This window comes from Alnus glutinosa, chromosome 13 (assembly GCF_958979055.1).
Source record: "Alnus glutinosa chromosome 13, dhAlnGlut1.1, whole genome shotgun sequence".
Lineage (NCBI taxonomy): Eukaryota > Viridiplantae > Streptophyta > Magnoliopsida > Fagales > Betulaceae > Alnus > Alnus glutinosa.
Window position 1 is genome coordinate 24,686,574 of NC_084898.1, and position 23,691 is coordinate 24,710,264.

At 42.3% G+C, this 23,691-nt stretch overlaps 1 protein-coding gene across 1 annotated transcript in view; it reads left to right on the forward strand.

Moving 5' to 3' along the window:
• Positions 1-23,691, forward strand: part of LOC133854652 (THO complex subunit 2) — a 77,779-nt gene that overhangs the window by 22,338 nt on the left and 31,750 nt on the right. The window contains exons 11-12 of the mRNA XM_062290899.1: positions 10,617-10,692; positions 11,366-11,559. Coding sequence (XP_062146883.1) covers positions 10,617-10,692; positions 11,366-11,559 — 270 coding nt within the window. The remainder of the gene's footprint in view (positions 1-10,616; positions 10,693-11,365; positions 11,560-23,691) is intronic.

A 23,691-nucleotide genomic window follows, 5' to 3' on the forward strand; every position in this document is an offset into this window, starting at 1 on the left:
TTCTTTGGAATCAGAGAGACAAAAGTAGCATTAAAACTCTTTTCAAACTTGCCTCGAGAGTGAAAATCTGCAAAAACAGCCATAATGTCATGCTTTAAGATATCCCAACACTTCTGAAAAAAAGCCATAGTGAAACCGTCGGGGCCCGAAGCCTTATCTCCATTGAAATCTCTGATGACCTCCCACACCTCCTTCTCCTCAAACCCTCTCTCTATCCAGCTACTCTCATCTTCATCAATTGAAAGAAAAGAAAGGCCCTCTACCCTTGGCCGCCAAGAAGAATTCTCAACATACAAGTTTTTGAAAAATTGAACTATATGCTCCTGAATTTCCTTTGGGTCTTTGGAGATTTCACCATCTATACTTATAGAATCCACTTGATTAAATTTGCGACGCGAGTTGGCCATCCTGTGAAAAAATTTTGTGTTCTTGTCCCCCTCCTTCAACCACAAAGCTCTGGATTTCTGTCTCCAAATTATTTCCTCACACAGAAGAGTTTTCTCCAGCTCTCTAGACATATCTATCTTGCGAACCTTCTCTTCCTCCTCTAGGCCTCGGTCTTCATCAACTGCATCCAGCTCACAAATGCCCTCCAATAATTCCTTCTTCTTCTTCCCTATATCACCAAACACTTCAGCATTCCATTTCTTCAAGTCCGTCTTCAATGCCTTCAGTTTAAACGCCAAAATGTGACTTGGAGAACCCGAACACTCATAAGACAACCACCACTTATTGATTTGCTCAACAAAGCCCTCATAATTCAGCCACATGTTCTCAAATTTAAAAGACCTTTTTCCTCCTCTTGGTGCCCCACAATCCAAAAACAAAGGGAAGTGATCGGACAGAAGTCTTGGAAGCCTCCTTTGGACTACTTCGGGGTAGTGTTCCTCCCACTCCACTGAAATTAAGAATCTATCAATTCTAGACCATGTGTGGTTATTCGACCATGTAAATTGGCCATCTTGAAGAGGTAGATCCACCAAGTTCTGCATGAAGATGAAGTCTGAAAATTCTTCCATAGCAGCTGAGAAACTGGCCATGCCCGACCTCTCACTCGGAAAACGAACAACATTAAAATCTCCCCCAATACACCACGGCACCTCCCAACAATTCATCAATCCAGCTAACTCAATCCATAAATCCCTCCTATCCCTGTCATCATTAGGGCCATAAACCCCCCCAAACGCCCAAGAAACATTATCACCAATGTTGCGGAAAGAACAAGCAACCGTATATCTACCTATACATTCCTCCAATTTCTCCACCACTCTCCTATCCCACATAAGTAAGATCCCACCCGATGCTCCATTGGCTCCCAAATAACACCAATCAACCTGATTACACCCCCATAAACTCCGCACCACCTCCCTTGAGATTATTGCCATCTTAGTCTCCACCAAACAAACAATATCCGCCCTCCATTCTCTTAGAAGCCCTCTAATTTCTACTCTTTTTTTCATCTCATTAATCCCTCTAACATTCCACGAAATTAGTTTAGGCATCATAATTGCATACAGAACCCCTTCCTTTGTTGCGACCTCTAGCCGATAGAGCCCCTTTCTTCTCATAATTCAAGGACCAAGCCAACCTGTTTAGTTCTCTCTTCCCTTTTGCCTCTTTGTTCAACGGACACAAAGTCTGAGGACTGGCCGAGGATCTTCCTCCAGCAGCTTCTATCTCCTCAAACATAGCTAACATTCTGTCCTCAAATCCTTCGCAAGATAATCCGATAGCCTGATAACATCTCATAACTTTTTCCACCACCCATCTAGGTGATATCCTGAGTTTTTCTCCCCGTTTTGCTGCCAAAGGTGTGATTTCCAGCGGTGCACCACTCGCCCCCTCCTCGTTAGAATTATTTTCTACTAGTTCTAACAGGAGATCGCTTCTAACATCCTGTGTACCACTGTCCAGTAGAACTTACGATCATGTTAATTGGGAGTTCTCCTCCTATCTCTTGGGGAGTTTTGGGTTTGGTACTAAATGGAGGAAATGGATATTTGCTTGTATCTCCACGACTTGCTTCTCTATCTTGATTAATGGAAGTCCACACCGTTTCTTCGATAGTTCTTAGGCCCTCCATCAATGGGACCCTCTCTCACCTCTCATCTTCACGATTGTCATGGTCACTCTCAGTAGGATGCTCTCTAGAGCTATGATTAGGGGTTATTTACCAGGATCCGGGTAGACATCCAAAATGTTGTCCCCCTGGAAATATCTCATCTTCTGTTTGCAGAAAATATGCTTATTATGTGAAATGCATATCGTTATCAAATCTATAATTTGGGTCGTTCTCTAGTGTTTTTAGGCCATTTCAGGCCTGAACATTAATCTTGGGAAATCTGAAATATTTGTAGTTGGGGAGGTTTCGCATAAGGAAGAGCTGTCCAATATTCTCAATTGTGGTGTCTCAGGGTGTTTCTTTTAAGTCAAAAGCTATTTGGGATTGGGTAGTTTAGAATATGGCAAACAAGGTTGGCTAGTTGGAAGAAGATTTATGTGTCTTAGGTGGTGGTTCTGCTTCGGGTTCGATGGTGGTTTCTTCTGCTCCTATTCTGGCAATGGGTCTAGTTCTCGCCGTCTATATTTCGCCGGCGTATTCAGATCTTGACGTTGGTGCGCCCGTGCCGAATGCCTTTGCCTCGGTGAGGCCTGTAGGTGGGGGTCATCCTTTTCCGTTTGTGTCTGAGGCCAGCTCTAGGTTGCTAGAGTTGGGTGCTGTTTGGAAGTTTGCTAGAGCTGGTTAGCCTGCCTAGCTTGCCTAGCCGGAGCTGGCTCCGTATCTGGGTCTCGTTGGGAGTGGTCCAGCGCTCCTGGATGTTTTCGGTGACTACAAATGAGTTAGGTTAAAGGCTTTGTTGTTCTCTCCCTGTGATGTTGGAGTCTGGAGCACCTATTTATCCGTTAGAATCCAAGTCGGTGCTTAGAAACTCCTGGAAGCCTAAGGTTGGTAGAATGGATGAGCATTTGCTTGCTGAGGCTTTTGAGGCAATCAGTGTTCCCTTGGCTCCTTCTATGCTATTGATTGGGGCTGTTGCCAAGCCCATGTCAGCACCAGCGAGGGATGGGGTAGTGTCTGCGCCTACGCCTTTTCGCGTCAAGGTCTGTCAGCCTCTTCTTCGGCGTGGCTTCCTTCTCCCAAGCGGTGAGGTCCTTCCTCCGTCAAATGTGGGTGGGTCTCCTCTCTCTTCGGTCCAGTCTGTGTTTGGGTGCCCTCCTCTGTTGTCTTCCTCAGAGGTGGGTGAATTTTCGAGGGGAGGTAGTTTTGAAGAGGTTGGTGGTTCTCCCGGGGTAGTGATTGATCTTAGTTTCAGTTTTCAAACTCTGGGGGTCTCCCACGAGGGGAATGTGAAGGGCTTTTTGGACTTAACGGCGCAAGTTAGAGCAGAGTCAAGAGGCTTCAGTCTCTACATATAAGTTTAAAGGGAGTCGTGAGGTTAAGAACTTAGCGTTCACGATTAATTATGTTACCAGGGGTTTTGGTTCTAGCTGGGGCAAGGCAAGAGGGCCCTTGCTGTGATGTAATAGTCTCTAGGTTTTGTGGGTTGGTTATGTTGGGCTGTTTGGGTTTCTTCCTGTTTTTGGGTTTTGCGGGTGTTTTTCCCCTCTTCCATCTTTTTTCCTGTTTTGGTGTCCTTTTTGTATAATTCCTGTATGCTTAGGAGTGTCTTTATGCTTTTATAAACTTCTTTGCATGCCTATCAAAAAGATCTACGTGTCTCAGGGAGGTCGCCTAACTCTTATCAACCTACGTACTTGTCCCTTTTCCCTTTACGCAAATATTGCTAGGAGAATGGAGCGTCTTTAGAGGGATTTCCGTTGGGATGGATTGAGCAATGAGTCAAAGTTTCATTTGGTGAACTAGAAGACTATCTACTCCTCAGTCTCTAGTCGAGGGATGGGAGTTAAAAATATCATGTAGTTCAATAAAGCCCTACTTAGTAAATAGCTTTGGAGATTTGTGCAAGAGGAGAATTTACTATGGAGACAGGTGATTGCTGAGAAATATGGGGTGCATAAAGAGGATTAGTTTTTAGAGAGAGCTTGAGGGCCTTACAGGGTGTGTATTTGGAGGAATATTAGAAATGGCTGGTGGCATTTCTCCAACCTTGTATCCATCAAGATTGGGAATGGATCCCACATTCACTTTTGGCATGTCGTGTGATGCAGAGAAGTGGTTCTTAAGTCTTCATTCCCAGAACTTTATTGGATAGCTCGTGATAAAGAGGCTTTGGTGTTGGATTACTTGGATTCTTTGGGCTCTTCTATTGACCGAAATCCAAGTTTCATTAGGGACGCACATGAATGGGAGTTGGAATCTCTTGGCTCTTTTCTTAATTTGTTATATTCCTTGAAAACCCATCCGGAGGAGTTGGATAGAATGTTGTGGATCCCAGCTAGTAATTATGGCTTCGAAGTGAAGAGTTATTACAAAACTTTCTAAGATTGGAGAGCCTTGTATGTTGCCCTTGAATTTGGAAGTTTAAGGCCCCACCCCACATTGATTTCTCATAGACGGCAACTGTGGATAGAATCCTTACGGTTGATAATCTTAGAAGGCGGGATTTCACTTTTGTAATGTGTTGCCTATACAAAAGATTGAGGAGACTATAAACACCATTTTATTCATTGTGAGTACAATAGTGATCTTCGGCCAAGACCTGGGGCGGCTATGGCAAGCAACATCCTAGACCTCCTTCATTGTTTGGAAAACCCAAGGGTGGAGACTTACCAAAGAGGCCATCTGGAAAGTTATTCATGCTTCCTTAATATGGACATTTGGAGAGAAAGGAATCAACAATCAAAAACTTCTCATTGAATATTAATGCAACTCCAACACAAGACTTCAATTCCAAGTATGAGTCTTGTGCGGCACAATTTCATCTGAAGGCTGTTGATAAGAAGACCACTCTCATCCGAAGTTCTAGTCCTAAGCTAGAGTCCTAAGTTCAATTGTATGCTAAATAGATGAGAGCTAAAGAGTCCTAGATCAAGTCTGTATAGGAGTCTTGGGTTATTTTGAACTCTTGTACTTCTCCTATATATATATTCAATGAATGCTCAACTATAGAGCACGGATTCACAGCCATATTATCCTAGTTCTATCATTAAATCTTATAAAACTGGTTAATTTTTTAAATTGTAGACGCATAGAGGGTGTTTCTCTTGTATGCTTTTCAAAAAAAAAAAAAAAAAAAAAAAAAAAAAATACAATGCCTACTGATCCTTTGAATCAAAACTTAGCTTCCTTGTATGGTGTTTCTCTTGCAATGCATTCTGAACAATTGCAATGTGTTCTTGATAACTGTAATACTGCATGTATCTTTTTTTTTTTTGATAAGTATACTTCATATATCTAATGCTATATCAATTATGTTAATTGTTAAACTAGTGCTCATTGAAGGTGGAACCCCAAGCACGGAGTAATACTAGCTAATGTAATTTCTTCATGATGTAGGTAGGATCCAAAGTTAGCTATGTTATAGTTGTGAATGATGTTAAACAATGATAATATGTATTCTAATTTTGATATCTTGTATACTGATGTAAGAAAAAAAAAGTTGCTGAACATTTATTCTTTTGTCTTTTATAAGAAGAACTTCATAACCTTGAGTGCGATATCAATTATGATGATAGGAGTCTTGGTTCTACTCGGAGCAAAAGCAAGAGGGTCGCTGTGATGTAATGTTATAGAGTGTTTTTGGGTTTTTGTTGGGGTGCTTTGGGTTTTCGGTTGTAGTTGGGTCTTTGTGGGGTTATTTATTTATTTATTGTTGTTATTCCTCGTCTTTTTTGTTCTCTTTGTTTTTGGATCCTTTTGTATACTCCCTGTATCCTCAAGGGCGCTTTCATCTTTTATAAAATTTATCTTACTTATCAAGAAAAAGAAGAAACATATATATATTTACTGCAAAGAAGTAGCTATATATTTCCGTCCTCTCGCATCTGCTATCTTTCATAGCCTCTTGCTTGGTTCTCAAGTTTCGAGTTTCGGTTCTCTGATTTGTTGGGGAGCGATTCACATAGGGGAATCAGCCGGTGTGCTCTTTGGTTGGGTGGTTCTTTTTCCGGCGATGTAGTTTTTTTGGGTTGGTCATCTTAGTTTCGGGTGTGTCGTGAGATGGACAAGAAATTCATAGTCGCGAGTTGTTAGAAAACAAAGGGAAGACAGAAAACAGAGAAGAACACAGGTAAACTCAAGAGCTACATCTTTACTGATTCTCAATACATTTTTCAGTTACAAGAGGAATAATATATAGAGATGTAAAGAGAACAATATCCCATAAAACATGGAATGAAATATGCTGAAACATGGAGTGCGTGAATCAAGAGAGTTGGGCTGCTGTCAGGCGTGAAGCATGAAGCTGTTGTCTTGTGTCAGCTTGGAACATGAGTTAGAGCTGCTCAGCTTGAGACAATCTAGGCTGCGTGTAGAGTGGAGTGAATCTTGGATTGAGGGCTGCTGTAGGCTTATTTTCATGCCTATCTTGAGAGTCCTTTGTAGAGGATATCTTATCCTCTAACTTGAGTCCAGCTTTGTCGGTTTTTGTTGGGGATTCTTTTAGGTCGGAGCCCTCGTCGGCGGCAGTTATAGGGACGGATCCGTTTATGTCTTCTTCCAGGGGTGAGTCGAGCAGTTCCTAAGTGTTTTTGGTGTCTTCTAGCCGGACTCCAGCCTTTAAACTATTCGGTTTCCCCCCTTCGCCGACACTGGATCTGGGTTTTTCTGTGGATCCTGCTCCTTCGGCTCTTGTCTTTAAGTTCACTCCATTGGGGATGCTTCAGATTCCTAAACCATGTTCTACCCCTCCGTCTCTTGCTGGAGCAGCTGTTTTGGGAAAGAAGCTATGTTTTCCCCTTCCCGTGGTGGTTTCTAAGCCTTTTCAGTGTTACTATAGGAGGGCAAAGAAACTGAGGGAAGGTCAATCTATGAAGTGGAATGATGTTCTACTTTTTGATTCCCTGGAAGCTGTGAAGATGTCTGTTGGCTACGCTGATAAGAGGGTTACGGTTGCAGAGCCACCAGCGGAGGTGGTGGCAAAGCCTCCTGCAATGAAGAAGACAGAGACACCAGTTAATCAGGGCCTTTTTAGGAATGGGTTTCTCAACCTTCTCCCTATAGTTTTAGTCCTTCCCACGTCGCTTCAGGAGGTCAACAATGGCGGGGTGGTAGGTCCTTCCTCTCCTCCGAGTGGTTGCTTAAATGGTTTCTCCCAATCCCGGAATTGGCCAGTCGGTTTTTATCATAACAGGGAGATTGCGGTGTGGGAGGAGGAAGAAGATGATTATTGGGATGGATTGCCCTTAGATTGGGCGATGGATGGGGGTTTTGGGGAGGAGGCCATGGCTATTTGGGATGTCATAGAAGAGGAATTCCAGTTGATTGCGCGTCAGAAGTTGAAAGGAAAAATGGAGCTTCTAAATTTTAGTTCCACCAATTACGGCAACGGGAAAGTTCCCTCTAGGCGTAGGAAATGCAAGGCGCACATGTTGTAGGCTTGTTGTGCCTTGGTGGGTAGTGGGTAGTCTTGTTCTTAGTTGGGTCCTTTTGTAGTTTGTTTTTGGTTTTTTCATTTTCTGGGGCCTTGGTGTTGTGGGTTTTATTGGGTTTTTGCGGGTTAGCTTTGGTTGTTCCTGTGTACTTAGGGGTGCGTTACGCTTTATTTAATAAAGTTTTCTTACTTATAAAAAGAAGAAGAAATAGCTATTAAAGCTGGTTATATCTCAAGTGAGTTGAAGTCTAGCATGAGTGCCATGTGTTCCGTGAGGAACTGTTGATGTGTTTTGACTGGGGATGAATGAATCACACATGTTTTCTATTTGGTTCCTCAGCCAACTACTATATGGAATGCGTTACAAGTTATTTATAGCTTTCTGCTCCTAGAATAAGAATCTTATTCTTATTTATAGAACAAGTATAGCCTTTTGTATCGCGTGTAGGGGCTCAAATGGTGGCTTCTCTTTTTGGGTTTCTCTCTTTCGGCGACAATGTGTTCTTCTGAGGTGGCCGATTGAGTGTTGGGTGTGAGTTGAGATGGAGAAAAGTTTTATCGTGGAGTTGAAGTTTTTTGTCTTCTCGATGCTGGATGGGGCGTTGATGCTGAGTGTGGGGGAGAAAAGAAAATGTTTCTCCGGGGAGATCATCATCAGTTGTTAGTGCTTTGAGTGGCTTGCATCGACGCTGGAGATTCTCTTGGATCATCCGGAAGATCAAGATTTCATCAAATCCAGGGATGGGTCGAAAATCTTGATTGCTTGGAGAGGTGGCAACCATGCGGGCCGTTTCTTAGAGGCAGCATCATTCGGGATGGGTGGCCGGAAAGGGTTTATCGTGATCTCTAAGGGGCGTAGAGGGTGGGGTTGGTTCAAATTCTCGGACGAGCTAAGAAAGGCCAGAGATTCTCTCTTTGCCAAAGCGGGTTGCGGGTATGGGTCTTCGCTTGCGTTGGTCAAGATAGTTGGGAAGGAAGAAGAGGTTAGGCCGGGTTTGGCTCCTCTTTGGAAGGGGCCCTCCTTTGTGGAGGTGTTGAGGTCTGATTCGGTCTCGGCCGTGAAGAAGGAGCCCATCGTGGGGGGTCGTCATTCTGGGTGGAGGGCATCGCCGGAGGAGCAATGTGCTCTTGACCTTCTTTTGATGGTGAGGCATGCAGAGGTTGAACCGAGATCGGTGGTGGATTGCTTCTCGTTGGAGTCCCCGCCGCTAGAGCTGTTGGGCAAAGACTTGCATTTTCGTTCGAAGGGTAAGAAGGTTCTCTCTTGTTCGAATTTGAATTTCGAAAATTCGAAATCTGAATATTCGAGAACGCGTATGTGGAATAAGCTAGGTTCCGGGTTTTATGTGGCCTTGGGATGGGTTGTAAGAAAACTTTTGGACCGGTTTTCCGGGTTGGGGATGGGTCGTAAACATTTAGGTTTCCGCGTGGCCCGTTTTTGGCCGAAATCTAAAGTTGCCTGTCGGTCTAGATCCCTGCCGGAGACGATGCCGGATTGGTCTTTTGGGATGTTTTTGGTTCGGTCTCCTCTTGGTAGTTTGGTGGGTGATGCGCTGGTAGCCACAGAGGGAGTGGGTCTTGCGTCGTCAGCTTCTCCAGCCTCTAAAAAATTTGGGTTCCCCCCTTCGCCGTCACCGGAGCTTACTTTTCCGGTGGCTCCTTCTCCATCTCGTCCTCCGGATCCTGTGTTTAAGGTCTTTCCTCTAAGGCCGCTTCAGATTCCTCAACCCGGGTTTGCCCCTCCATCTCTCGCTGGAGCTGCTGTGTTGGCTGAGAAGCTGCGTTCTCTCCTCCCCGTGGTGGTTTCGAAGCCTTTTCAGTGTTACTACAGGAGGGCGAAGGTGCTAAGGGAAGGGCAATTTGTGAAGCGGAATGAAGAGCTATTTTCTGATTCTCTGGAAGCCGTGAAGATGACTGTTGGTCGCTCTATTAAGAAGGTTGTGGCTGCAGAGCCGCCAGTGAAGAAGGCTGCATAGCCACCAGTGAAGCAGGGTCTTAGGAAGGGATTTCTCAACCCTTGCACTAAGATGCCAGTTAATCCCACATCGCCGCAGAAGGTCACCGAGGTCGAGATGGTTGGACCTTCATCCCCCCCGAGAGGTTGTCTCACTCCTTATTCCTCTTAAGGAAATGGTTTATCCCTATCTCTTAATTGGCCCGTCGGTTTTGATCAGAACGGGGAGATTGAGGCTTGGGAGGAGGACGATGAGTTTTGGGATGGCTTGCCCTTGGATTGGGCTTTGGATGGTGCTTTTGAGGAGGCCGCCTTGGCTATTCGGGACGTCATGGAGGAAGAGTTTTTGAGAGAGAGAATGTTAGCACGCTAAAAGTCAAAAGGCAAGAGGGAGTTTTTGAATCTGCAAAGCTCCATTAATTATGGTGACGGGTTAGTTTCCTCCAGGCGTAGGAAAGGATAGGCCCACGTTTTGTAGGGTTCGTTGTTGCTTTGGTGGGTTGTGGGTTGTCTCTCGGGCGTTTAGTTTTTTCTTGTAACTCGTTTTGGGCTCCTTTGTGGTTGTTAGGTTGTTCTTTCTTGGGTTTTGGGATTTTTTCTGTTGGTTTTGTTGGTTGTTGCGGGTTAGCTTTGGGTGTTTCTGGCATATACTTTTTGTGTACCTAGGGGCGCCTTTACGCTTTTTTAATAAATATTTTCTTACTTATCAAAAAAAAGAATAAGAATCTTAAAAATTCAAATGAATAGAATATTGGCTCATCTGCATTGTTGCTTTGACAGATGCATCTAAGCTTAAGAACCCAAGTGAACAAGGAATCCTCGAGTAACATCTTAGCGTGTTCATTACTATATTTTCTTGATGTGAACAATTGAGCATTAGATTGAAATTACATCAGTGATGGTGTGTTTTTATGGAGCACCTGATACTTGATGCTCTTATTATATTATTCTGTTAATGCCTATTAAACAATGTCTTCTGTTTGCTTAAATAATTGCTGCAGTCTGGAATTACTTACCATTTTCATATCTGTTTTCCACAGCTTGTTTGTTGGATTTGTCAAATATGCCTTTTGTATTGTCATTTTTTTTTTCTTCTTTCCTTTTCTCTACATGGAATTGCTATTCTGATTCTGATGTTGTCACTGATTAGATTTTTATGTTTTTTCCAGATATGCACATTTACTTCCCAGGGATGATGAGGCATTTGACCATTATAATACTTTTTGTGCCAAGCGACTTGATGAGGTATATTTCCCGTAGTACTATACTGAATGGGTGTTTCTCTCTGTATCCATTTTAATCAGAAGTCTTTTCTCTTATGAAAGTCTTTATGCATATTTCCTTATTAATGAGGCTAGGACTTCTTTCGTCTTTGTGTAATATATTGATGCTGGGCCTTAGGTTTTGTCAGTTATTTATACCCAAAAAAAAAAAAAAGAGAATGTCATATGTTCCTTCTTCCTATAACTCTCATATAATCAGTCTTATTAAAGTATTTTTGGTTGCCTGTTTTGGTGTTTATGGAAGGAGATAAATAATAGGTGTTTTGAGGATTTGGAGATATCCTTGGAGGATATTTTAACTTCATTTTTTCATACTTAGTATTTTTAGATAGTGGCCTTGTGTCCTCACTGTCGCTTAGTTTTGTCAATTTTCTTGTTCGTTTTTCTCTTTCTAATTAGGTGTTTCATTTTGTATACTTCCGGTGTACTTAGGGGCACCTTACGCTCTTAATAAGAGTGATTATTACTTATCAAAAAAAAAAAAAAGTATTCTATCTATCTGGTGCATGTTGTTCCTCTATAGAGCGTCCTTTGTTTCTCTGTTGTTGCTGTATTGGATGCTCCAGAAGCTTCTTCGCTGTAATTTAGACCATGCTACCGTTTCATATTAACATGGATTTCACTAATTTCTGCAGGCAAACAAAATTGGAAAGATAAATCTTGCGGCTACCGGGAAGGATTTAATGGATGATGAGAAACAAGGAGACGTGACGATAGATCTTTTTGCTGCTTTAGACATGGAAACTGAGGCAGTTGCTGAACGATCTCCAGAGCTTGAAAATAATCAAACATTGGGCTTACTTACTGGTTTCCTTTCTGTGGATGATTGGTAGGTTTGTTTTTATTAGAACTTCTGATATTGTTGGGTGGAGAACTTGGGGATTCTTAGGTTGACTTTGTTTTGTTTATGTCTTATTTCTTTCTTTCTTTCTTTCATTTTTTGTTTGGCTGGGATATTTTTTCCTGTTTTCTTCTTTGCATTGATTATTACAGTATCTGCCTTTTGTTTTTGTTTTTATGCTGTATTTGTGATATATGATCATGTGTACTTGCATTGGGTGATGTACGTTCTTGAGCTGAATAATTTAGAAACATGATTTTATTTTCGATGGGAGTTTCTTGCTTGCTTCTTATCTTATCCTTGGTCAATGTTATAATTCTTGTAAGGTTTTCGTTTTTGAGGTGATTAAAATGTTGCAGGTGGTGAGAAATTTCAATGGAGATAAGGCTTCAGGACTTGACGGGTTTTCTATGGCTTTTTTTTGGAAATGTTAGGAGGTATTAAAAGAGGACATTATGGCAGTTTTCAAGGAGTTTCATAGCCGAGGGAAGTTTATAAAGAGTTTCAATGCTACTTTTGCGTCTTTTATCCCTAAGAAAGCTAGGGCGGTGGAAATCAAGGATTTCCATCCAATTAGTTTAGTGGGTGGTGTGTATAAAATTATTTCTAAAGTCTTGTTGAACAGGTTGAAATTGGTATTGGAAATGATTGTCTCAAGTTCTCGGAATGCGTTTATCAGAGGTGGACAAATTTTGGGTGGCGAATGAATGTCTGGATTGTCGCATTCGGTCTGTGGAACCGGGACTATTATGTAATTGGATTTGGAGAAGGTCTATAATCATGTTAATTTGGAGTTTTTGTTGTACTTGTTGAAGAGATGTGGCTTTGGGGAGAGATGGCGAGTTTGGATAAAACATTGCATAACTACGGTGTGGTTTTCTATTCTTGTTAATGGATCTCCATTTGGTTTCTTTAGTAGCTCTTGTGGATTTAGACAGGGGGATCTGTTGTCTCCTTTATTGTTTGTAATTGTTATGGAGGCTTTAAGTGGGATGATGTATGCTATTGTGGACAATGGACTCTTATCGAGATTTTCTGTGGGATCGAGAAATCATAAGGAGATAATATTGTCGCATTTATTGTTTGCAGACGATACTTTGATTTTTTGTTAGACTAATTGCGAACAACTTCATAACCTGCAGTGTTTATTCTTATGCTTTGAAGCCGTGTCGGGGTTGAAGATAAATTTGTCCAAGTTAGAGATAGTTCTTATAGGCGATGTGGGTGATGTAGAGGGTTTGGCTAGCACTGGTGTAGAGGGGCTTCGTTGCTGATGAAATATTTGGGTCTTCCTTTGGGAGCTTCTTACTAGGCTTCTACCATTTAGAATGACATTGTTGAAAAGATGGAACATCGGTTGGCGGGTTGGAAGAGGCTTTATCTATCTAAGGGAGGTAGGCTGACTTTGATAAAAAGTATTCTTTCAAATTTACCGACATATTATTTGTCCGTTTTCCCTATTCCAGTAGGAGTGGCTAATAGGTTGGAAAAACTTTGGAGGAATTTTTTTTTTTTGGGAGGTGGGGTGGGGAGGGTGTTTTTGATAAGTTTAAATTTCATTTAGTGAAGTGGTCGAAGATTTGTACTTCGATAATTTGGGGCTTTGAGGGTGAAAAATCTGATTCAGTTTAACAGTGTCCTTTTGGGTAAGTGGTTGTGGAGGTATGCTACAGATAGGGAGGCTTTGTGGATATTGGTTGTGGACACTAAATATGATAGCTTGAGGGGAGGTCGGTGTTCTAAGGAAGTTGTGGGGCTTTATGGTGTAGGAGTGTGAAAATGTATTGGGAAGGGGTGGTGAGGTTTTTCTAAATTTGTCAGTTATGAGGTGGGAGATGGATCTATGGTGTGGTTTTGACATGATTTATGGTGTGGGGAGAGCCTTTAAAGATTTTTTTCTTAGGAATTATTTTGTATTGCACGCTATAAGGATGTGTGGGTGGCGGATCATATATAGTTCCGGAATGGAAGTTGAGATATTTTCATGACAAGACATGTGCATGATTGGGACGTGGAAGTGGTCTTTGCTTTCTTTGAGTTGTATTCTCATAGAGTAAGGCAAGGAGGTGAGGATAAAATTTGCTAGATTCCTTCTAAAAGGAAATTGTTTGAAGTGAAGTCGTACTATCATGTGTTATCTACTCCGGCAAGTTTCCCTTTTCCTTGGAAGAGTATTTGGAAACTTAAGGTTCTCTCAAGTGTTCTTTGTGTGGATGGCAGCTTTAGGGAAAATTTTGACTTTGAATAATTTACAAAAGTATCATGTTCGATTTTAGCATGATCTGTGGTGTGGAGATAGGCCGCTCAAGATCTGTTATCCAGCTTTGTTCAGTCTTGCTCGTTTTCAAGACGCTTGGGTGGTAGATAATTTGTTTGTGGTAGATGGAGTTGCTCATTGGAATGTTGTCTTTACGCTTTATGCTCAAGATTGGGAGGTGGACATGGTTCTTTCCTTTTATGAGCGTTTGTATTCTAATCGAATTCGGCATGGACCGGTTAACTGGTTGGTGTGGAATCTCTCTAAGAGGGGGATCTTTGAAGTGAAGACTTTGTATAAAGCCTTCGCTAGTCAAGAGGTCGTCTCTTTTCCTTGGAAGAGTATTTGGCATGTTAAGTCTTTGAAGCGGGTGTCGTTTTTTGTGTGGACAGCAGCATTAGGAAAGATCTTGACACATGACAACTTGCGTAGGTGTCATATAGTGGTGGTTGAGTGGTGCTGTATGTGCAAAAAGAATGGAAAATCCATTGATCACCTTTTACTTCACTATGATGTGGCATGGGTTGTTTGGAGTTTTTTCTATAGTTTGTTCGGGGTGGAGTGGGTCATGCCAAGAAGAGTGCTGGATTTATTGAGTGATTGGGGCACTTCTCTGGGTCATGGTCAAGTTCAGCAAATTTGGAAGCAGGTTTTCTTGTGTGTTATGTGGGGTCTTTGGCGTGAGAGGAATGCAAGGGTATTTGAAGATGTGGAATTACCGGTTTTGGACTTGTGTTGCAATGTGCTTAATACGCTATTTGTATGGGCCTCGACTCATAGCTCGAGTCGTCTTATGTTTGCTGAGTTTTTACATTCATTTACTTTTGTTTCCTCTGATTAGGGGCACTTTTGTATATTTCCTGTGTACTAGGGTTGCGCTCCTCTACACTTTTTAATGAGATTATATTACTTATAAAAAAAAAATAATTTACAAAAGATGAATGTTATTGTAGTGGATTGATTTCTGTATGTGTAAGAAAAGTAGGGAATCTATTGATCACCTCCTTCTTCATTGTGAGGTTGCAAGAGATTTATGGAGTTTGATTTTCCAGTTGCTTGTTGTTACATGGGTTAGCTTTGAAGGGTGAAAGAGTTGTTGGTGAGTTGGAGAGGACAATTGAGACATCGTATTGCTTTGGAAGTGTGGGGGATGATTCATTTGTGTTTAATGTGATGTATTTGGATAGCAGAATAAAAGGAGCTTTGAAGATTGAGGGATTGCGTTGTTATAGTTGAACAAGATGCTGTTCCAATCCCTTCACACATGGATAGTGTTCAATAGCTTGGTTGTTTCTAATTTCTAAGTTTTTGGAGTTTTGTTCTTTTTTCTATACATTAAGGATTTTCTTGTATACTTCTTGTGTACTAGGTTTGCGCTCCATTGTGCTTTTAATGGATTTGAATTACTGATATAAAAAAAAAAGGTTTTCGTCTAGATAATATTCGTAAGGATTTTCTGTGGGGTGGCATTGGTGACGAGACCAAATTTCATCTAGTTAATTGGAACAAGATTTGCACACCTTTGCCTACAGGTGGGTTGGGAGTTCACAATTTCATCCAATTCAATCGAGCTCTCTTGGGTAAGTGGTTGTGGAGATATGGTAGGGAGAGAGAGGCTTTATGGCGATTGGTGATTGATGCCAAGTTTGAGAGTTTAAAGGGGGGGTGGTGTTCGAAAGAGGCTTCGGGTTCATTTGGAGTAGGTGTATGGAAGCATATTAGGAGGGGGTGGGAGGAATTTCGTAACTTTGTTCGGTTCGAACTGGGGAATGGATCAAATATTAACTTTTGGCAAGATAGGTGGTGTGGGGATAGATCCTTGGAGCAATGCTTTCCAGCTCTTTTTAGTATAGCAAGGAATAAAGATGCGACGGTAGAAGATAATTTGGTGGTTCATAATGGGGCTATTCAGTGGAATGTTCTCTTCACGAGACATATTCAGGATTGGGAGGTGGATATGGTCATTTCTTTCTTCGATCGTCTATACTCCAGTTCGGCTCGGCATGGGGAGGGTGACAGGATAGTGTGGAATCCCTCTAGAAAAGGTCTATTTGAGGTGAGATCCTTCTACAAAGAGCTTATTAGGAAAGGTGGCCCTGTTGTCCCGTGTTTCCCTTGGAAGAATATTTGGCGTGTTAAGGCTCCAACTAGGGTGGCCTTCTTCGTTTGGTCAGCTGCTTTGGGCAAAATTTTGACGCATGATAACTTGCGTAAGAGGAAGGTGATAGTAATTGAGTGGTGTTGTTTATGTAAAAAGAGTGGGGAGTCTATTGATCATTTGTTGCTTCACTGTGAGGTAGCCCAGGCTCTTTGGAGCTTTGTCCTTACCTTATTTGGGGTCGAGTGGGTTATGCCACGTACGGTGTTGGAGTTGCTGAGTTGTTGGGGGGCGGCGTTTGGGGGTGCTCTAGCTATTGAAGCTTGGCGGTTAGCTCCTTTATGCTTGCTGTGGTGTATTTGGAGGGAGCGGAATGCTAGGCTATTTGAAGATGTAGAGACATCTATGGTGGAGCTTCGGAAGCGGTTGCTCAATACTTTATATTCTTGGATAGCGCCCCATCATAGTTTGAGTTCTTTTACTTATGTAGAATTTTTAAATTTATTCTCTGCTCATCCCTGTTAGGGGTTCTCTTGTATACTTCCCGTGTATAAGGGTTGCGCCCCTTTGCGCTTTTTAATATAATTGCAATTACTTATCAAAAAAAAAAAAGGTTTTCGTTTTTGTGTTACTTTCTTGTTAGTTTTTATTTTTTTAATAAGTAATGTAATCTCAATAGAAACGCGCAGAGAGGTGCAATCCTAGTACATAGAAAGTATACAAGATAAAACTCCATATAAAAGAGAAAAAGAACAAAAATCCAAAGATTCAGAAAACTAGAAAATGCAGACTAGTACGCTCTGCTATCCATGTGTTAAGAGATTTGAATATAATATTTTTCAGCTCTACCACTGAAGTCTCTCGATCTTCAAGGATTCTTGCATTCTGCTCTCTCAAATATACCGCATTAAACATAAAAGAGCCAACCTCCAAACTTCCAAAACTTTATGGCTTCCCACCTAACCCTCCAACTCACCAACAACTTTCTCACCCTTCTAGGCATAGCCCAATCAACACCAAACAGATGGAAAAGCGAATTCCATAATTCTCTATCTAGTTCGTAGTGAAGAAGAAAGTGATCAATGGGCTCCCCACTTTTCTTATACATACAACACCAATCCATCATAATAACAGTCCTCTTCCTTTGGTTATCGAAAGTCAAAATTTTTCCTAAGGCTATTGTCCACATGAAGAACACCACTCTCAAAAGAGCCTTAACTCTCCAATACTCTTCCAAAAAAAAGGGTAACTAGTAGGAATGGATAATACATGATAATAAAATCTCACTTCAAACTTTATCCTTTTGGAAGGGATCCAACATATTTTATCCTCAGCTTCTTGCCTTACTATGAGAGAATACAACAGTTAAGAAAGAAGAAACCAAATCCACCTCCTAATGATGCACTGGTTTGATAAAAAATATATTCCATTAAAGATTTCCATTTCAAAACTGTATATGACCTGTCACCCATGCGTCCTTACAATGTGCAATTCTCAACAAGTCCGAATAAAAAATCTTCAATGGCTGTTTTCCACCACAACTCATTCCAAAACCTGACCTTGGACCTATAACCTTCAAACTAAATTTATTGAATTTGGGGAAAAAAGGGCTTTGACCTGCTGCTTTTTGATGATTTTATCAAATGATTAAATCATCTATAATTTTCTGATTCAATTCTTGCTTCCGCGTTGGGTTACTGCATTGCTACTTCTCTGAATACTGGTAGCCCTATCACTGTTCTATTGCTTTTGATTACTCTGTGGCTGTGCAGGGGTTGGATGTTTTTTGATAAGTCATTCAATCTTATTAGAAGCGTAGGGGTTGGATGTTCAACCTGTTATTTTAGTACTAACTTCGTCTTGTTGGTTTAATTTGTATTTGATTTATCAATACCGATTATAGATGAGGTCTGTGAGTCGATGGTCTGTTGAGTCTAAGGACTTCGACTTGTCGGTGGTGGGAGGTTCTACTGGGATTCGGATACGAGAGAAGTGCAAAGGAGTGATGAGGTCTATCCTTCTACGTAGAGATGAGGCAGTCTGGCTGATCAAGTCGTTTGATGAGTTAGTTTCGGTACAAGATTCTAGAGTTTTTTGGAATCAATCCGTTGCTGGCTTCCCCCGTATTCTTGGACAACAATGCTCTAATAGGCATGGTTTTTTCCTGCTTGTAGAAGAATATGAGGGCAGGAAGAAAAATGGTTCCATTTTAGTGCCGAAAGGGAGATACGGTGAGGGTTGGGAGTGGTTTGAGTTGGAGCTCCACTTAGCCATCAGTCATCTTCAAGCGGATCAGTCCAGGGTCACGAAGCAGATTAGTGCACCGAAAGTTCCACTAGCTGGGACTAAAGCGGAGACAAGGAGGAGTTTTGCAGAGGTGTTAACTTCGGCTCTGCCAGTGAATGAAGAGCCGTTTGGTCCTTCCAGTCAGCCTTTAGCAAGAATTCCAAGGTGGTTGGAAGTTTCTAAAGAAACAGGGAAGAAGGAACTTTATCAGGTGCAGGCTCTGGTTAAGGATTTTCGTGCTCATGCAAAGGCTCCGGTGATTCCGGCCCCTACTTCGTCGATGCTTCCTTCGAAGGCGGCTCACGATAGCCTGACCAGAGAAATATTTCCGGCTAAGGACTTGAAGAAGAAACTAGCTCAGGTGTCTCGCGCATCGGGAAAGTCGCAGGTCTCATTCCCAAGGAGAGAAGTAGTTGGGTCTGCCAACACGTCTGCCACTGAATCACGCAATGTCTTCTCTTGTGATAGGCTACGTGTCCGTAGGCTAAGGGAGTCGTTGGCAGCTCTGCACGAGGAGATAGGTCATTGTCTAACGGATCTTCTCTTGCTGGAGGAAGGACCCCTGGATATCAGACAGAAGCAGTTTGCTTCTCACGCTTCTCCTAAGACTAAGCAGGCCTTTATGGGTTCTAAGGATACCCGACCCATCTCCAAAAAATCAGTGAGTACCTCTACGGTATTATATTCCTCTGAAGTGGCCCATGCTTCTAAAGGTAAAGCCCCACTGGGTTTTCCCATCAAAAAGCCCAAGTTTATTGTTAAAGCTAAAGCTGGATCATGCCTAAGACCCATTCCGACCCCTTTGTTTTCTCTGCATGCTGGAGCTTCAACGTCCGCAGCACATCAGGTGCGTAAAGACAAGGATTCCGGCGTCTCTGTTCTTGGGTCTGGTTCAGATCATTCCAGCTGTGTTTTTCAACGTCGGAAGTCTGGAATTTCTAAGGCTGTTTGGACAAGAAAACAGGGACAGGTCCCTGTTGTGGGTCAGAGCGTGAGGTCTGAGAAACCAGAAAATTCTCTTCGGCTGAATTTGCCTGAGGTCGTGATGTGTGGTGAAGAAGGAGAAGATGCAGCAGTGGCTCTTCAGGTGGACGGTGGCTTTTTGAAGGGTAACAAAAATACTGAAGTAGGGGAGCAGGTTTCGGGAGTCTTGCCGGAGCTCCTGGTTACAGACTGTACTTGTAATGAGATGGATGCTCCTGCTGTGGGTACAAGCTCAGTGACAAAGATGATGGACATTAACAATTTGCAGATGGTAATATGTGAACCTGTTTTAGTGGGAAACCAAGTGGAGAGCTGCCTTTGGGAAGATTCAGGTGTAACTGATGAGGGAAAAGCTCTATTGGACAGTGGTGCACAGGATTTTAGAAGCGATCTCCTGTTAGAACTAGAAGAAAAAAATTCTAACGAGGAGGGGGAGAGTGGTGCACCGCTGGAAATCACACCTTTGGCAGCAAAAGGGGGAGAAAAGCACAGGATATCACCTAGATCGGTGGTGGAAAAAGTTATGACATGTTATCAAGCTATCGGATTATCTTGCGAAGGATTTGAGGACAGAATGTTAGCTATGTTTGAGGAGATAGAAGCTGCTGGAGGAAGATCCTCGGCCAGTCCTAAGACTTTGTGTCCGTCGAACCAAGGGGCAAAAGGGAAGAGAGAACTAAACAGGTTGGCTTGGTCCTTGAATTATGAGAAGAAAGGGGTTCTATCGGCTAGAGGTCGCACTAAAGGTAGGGGTTCTTTTTGCAGTTATGATGCCTAAATTACTTTCGTGGAATGTTAGAGGGCTTAATGAGATAAAAAAAAGACTAGAAATTAGAGGGCTTCTAAGAGAATGGAGGGCGGATATTGTTTGTTTGGTGGAGACTAAGATGGCAATAATCTCAAGGGAGGTGGTGCGGAGTTTATGGGGTTGTAATCAGGTTGATTGGTGTTATTTGGGAGCCAATGGAGCGTCGGGTGGGATCTTACTTATGTGGGATAGGAGAGTGGTGGAGAAATTGGAGGAATGTATAGGTAGACATACGGTTGCTTGTTCTTTCCGCAACATTGGTGATAATGTTTCTTGGGCTTTTGGGGGGGTTTATGGCCCAAATGATGACAGGGATAGGAGGGATTTATGGGTTGAGTTAGCTGGGTTGATGAGTTGTTGGGAGTTGCCGTGGTGTGTTGGGGGAGATTTTAATGTTGTTCGCTTTCCGAGTGAGAGGTCGGGCAATGCCAGTTTCTCAGTTGCTATGGAAGAATTTTCAGACTTCATTTTCATGCAGAACTTGGTGGATCTACCTCTTCAAGATGGCCAGTTTACATGGTCAAATAACCACACATGGTCTAGAATTGATAGATTCTTAATTTCTGTGGAGTGGGAGGAACACTATCTTGAAGTAGCTCAAAGGAGGCTTCCAAGACTTCTGTCCGATCACTTCCCTTTGTGTTTGGATTGTGGGGCACCAAGAGAAGGAAAAAGGTATTTTAAATTTGAGAACATGTGGCTGAAATATGAGGGTTTTGTTGAGCAAATCAAAAAGTGGTGGTCGTCTTATGAGTGTTCGGGTTCTCCAAGTCACATTTTGGCGTTTAAACTGGAGGCATTGAAGGCAGATTTGAAGAAATGGAATGCTGAAGTGTTTGGTGATGTAGGGAAGAAGAAGAAAGAATTTTTGGAGGGCATTTGTGAGCTGGATTCAGTTGATGAAGGCCGTGGCCTAGAGGAGGAAGAGAAGGTTCGAAAGATAGATATGTCTAGAGAGCTGGAGAAAACTCTTCTTTTTGAGGAAATAATATGGAGACAAAAATCTAGAGCTTTGTGGTTGAAGGAGGGGGACAAGAACACAAATTTTTTTCACAGGATGGCCAACTCGTTTCGCAAATTTAATCAAGTGGACTCTATAAGCGTAGATGGTGAATGGAGGGGCCAGAAGGGTAATCGGACCTCGTTACAGATTTGGCGCATGGCTCCGTTGTGTTTGATGTGGTGCATTTGGAGGGAACGGAATGCTCGCTGCTTTGAAGATTGTGAGACTGTTTTGTCAAATCTGAAGAGAAAGATGTTTCAAATGTGGTTTATGTGGAGGGATAGAATTAAGACTATGCATGAATGTTCCTATTTTGAATTCTTAGATAGTTGTTCTCTTTCCTCCTTACTTTAGGGGTTCCTTGTATACATCCTGTGTACTTTGGGTTGCGCCCCTTTGCGCCTTTTCAATACATTTTACTTATCAAAAAAAAAATAAGCGTAGATGGTGAAATCTCCAAAAATCCAAGGGAGATTCAGGAGCATATAGTTCAATTTTACAAAAACTTGTATGTTGAGAATTGTTCTTGGCGGCCAAGGGTCGAGGGCCTTTCTTTTCTATCAATTGATGACGATGAGAGTAGCTGGCTAGAGAGAGGGTTTGAGGAGAAGGAGGTGTGGGATGTCATCAGAGATTTCAATGGAGATAAGGCATCGGGCCCCGACGGCTTCACTATGGCTTTTTTTCAGAAGTGTTGGGATATTTTCAAACATAACATTATGGCTGTTTTTGCAGATTTTCACTCTCGAGGCAAGTTTGAAAAGAGTTTCAATGCTACTTTTGTCTCTCTGATTCCAAAGAAGAATGATGCTGTGGATGTGAGTGACTTTCGGCCTATCAGTCTTATTGGGGGAATTTACAAGATTATTTCCAAAGTCCTTGCGAACAGGTTGAAATCAGTTTTGGGTAAGATTATTTCAAACACCCAAAATGCGTTCATTGGTGGTCGACAAATCTTGGATTCAGTGCTTATTGCTAATGAATGTGTGGATAGTCAAATCCGTTCAGGGGATTTTGGGTTGTTGTGTAAGTTGGATTTGGAAAAGGCCTATGATCATGTGAATTGGGACTTCTTGCTTTACTTATTACAACGTTGTGGTTTTGGGGAGAAATGGAGAGCTTGGATTCGTTTTTGTATCTCTACGGTGAGATTCTCCATCCTTGTCAATTGAACTCCGTCGGGTTTCTTTACTAGCTCTCCCGGGTTACGACAAGGTGATCCTCTGTCGCCTTTATTATTTGTGGTGGTTATGGAGGCTTTGAGCCGGATGCTGGCTGCTGCGTTGGAGCAGGGTTCGATGACAGGTTTTACTGTGGGACATAGAGAGTCAGAGGCAATAGTAGTGAATCATTTATTGTTTGCTGATGATACGTTGATTTTTTGTGGGGCGCAAGAAGAACAAATTAGACATCTGAGGTGCATTTTTCTTTGTTTTGAAGCAGTTTCGGGATTAAGGATCAATTTAGGAAAATCAGAAATTGTTCCTATTGGTGAGGTGGAGGATGTTGAAGGGTTGGCTCAGCTTTTGGGTTGTCGGGTTGGGTCTTTGCCTATGACTTATTTGGGTATGCCTTTGGGTGCCTCTTACAAGTCCGTTCATACTTGGAAAGGGGTGGTTGAGAAAATGGAAAGGAAGCTGGCTGGTTGGAAGCGTATGTATTTGTCAAAGGGCGGGCGGTTGACTCTTATTAAGAGCACGCTGTCCAATCTCCCCACGTATCTCTTGTCGCTGTTCCCTATTCCTTTGAGGGTGGCTAATCGTCTTGAAAAAATCCAGAGGGATTTCCTATGGGGTGGCATAGGGGATGAGGCCAAATTGCATTTAGTGAAATGGAACAAGATTTGTACTCCGTTGCATTCAGGTGGGTTGGGAGTTCACAACCTCACCCAGTTTAACCAAGCTCTTTTGGGTAAATGGTTGTGGAGATATGGTAGGGAGAGAGAGGCTTTATGGCGTTTGGTGATTGACGCCAAATTTGGGAGCCTAAAGGGTGGGTGGTGCTCTATTGAGGTGTCGGGTTCCTATGGAGTAGGGGTTTGGAAATATATCAGGAAAGAGTGGGAGAAGTTTTGCAATTATGTTTGGTTTGTGGTAGGGGATGGGTCACATATCAGTTTCTGGCATGATCGGTGGTGTGGGGAGAGATCTTTGAAGCATTGTTTTCCAGTTCTGTATAGTCTTGTGAGGAACAAAGCGGCAATGGTGGTAGATAATTTGGCTGTTCATAATGGAAATATTCATTGGAATGTTCTCTTTATGCGGCAACTCCAGGACTGGGAGATGGAGATGGTGCTCTCTATCTTCGAGCGATTGTACTCCACTCCGATTCGACAAGGAGAGGGTGACAAGTTAGTTTGGAACCTATCTACAAGGAGCTATTTTGAAGTAAGGTCATATTATGAAGCACTTAGTAGGAAAGAAGGTCCATCATTCCCGTGGAAGAATATATGGTGTGCTAAGGCTCCGACAAGGGTGGCGTTCTTTGTATGGTCTGCAGCTTTAGGTAAAATTTTGACTCATGACAATCTGCGAAAGAGAAATATTGTGGTTATTGAGTGGTGTTGTATGTGTAAAAAGAAGGGGGAGTCTATTGATCATCTGTTACTTCATTGCAACACCGCCCGTGAGCTTTGGAGTTTTATGTTTTTTTTATTTGGAATTGAATGGGTCATGCCACAATCG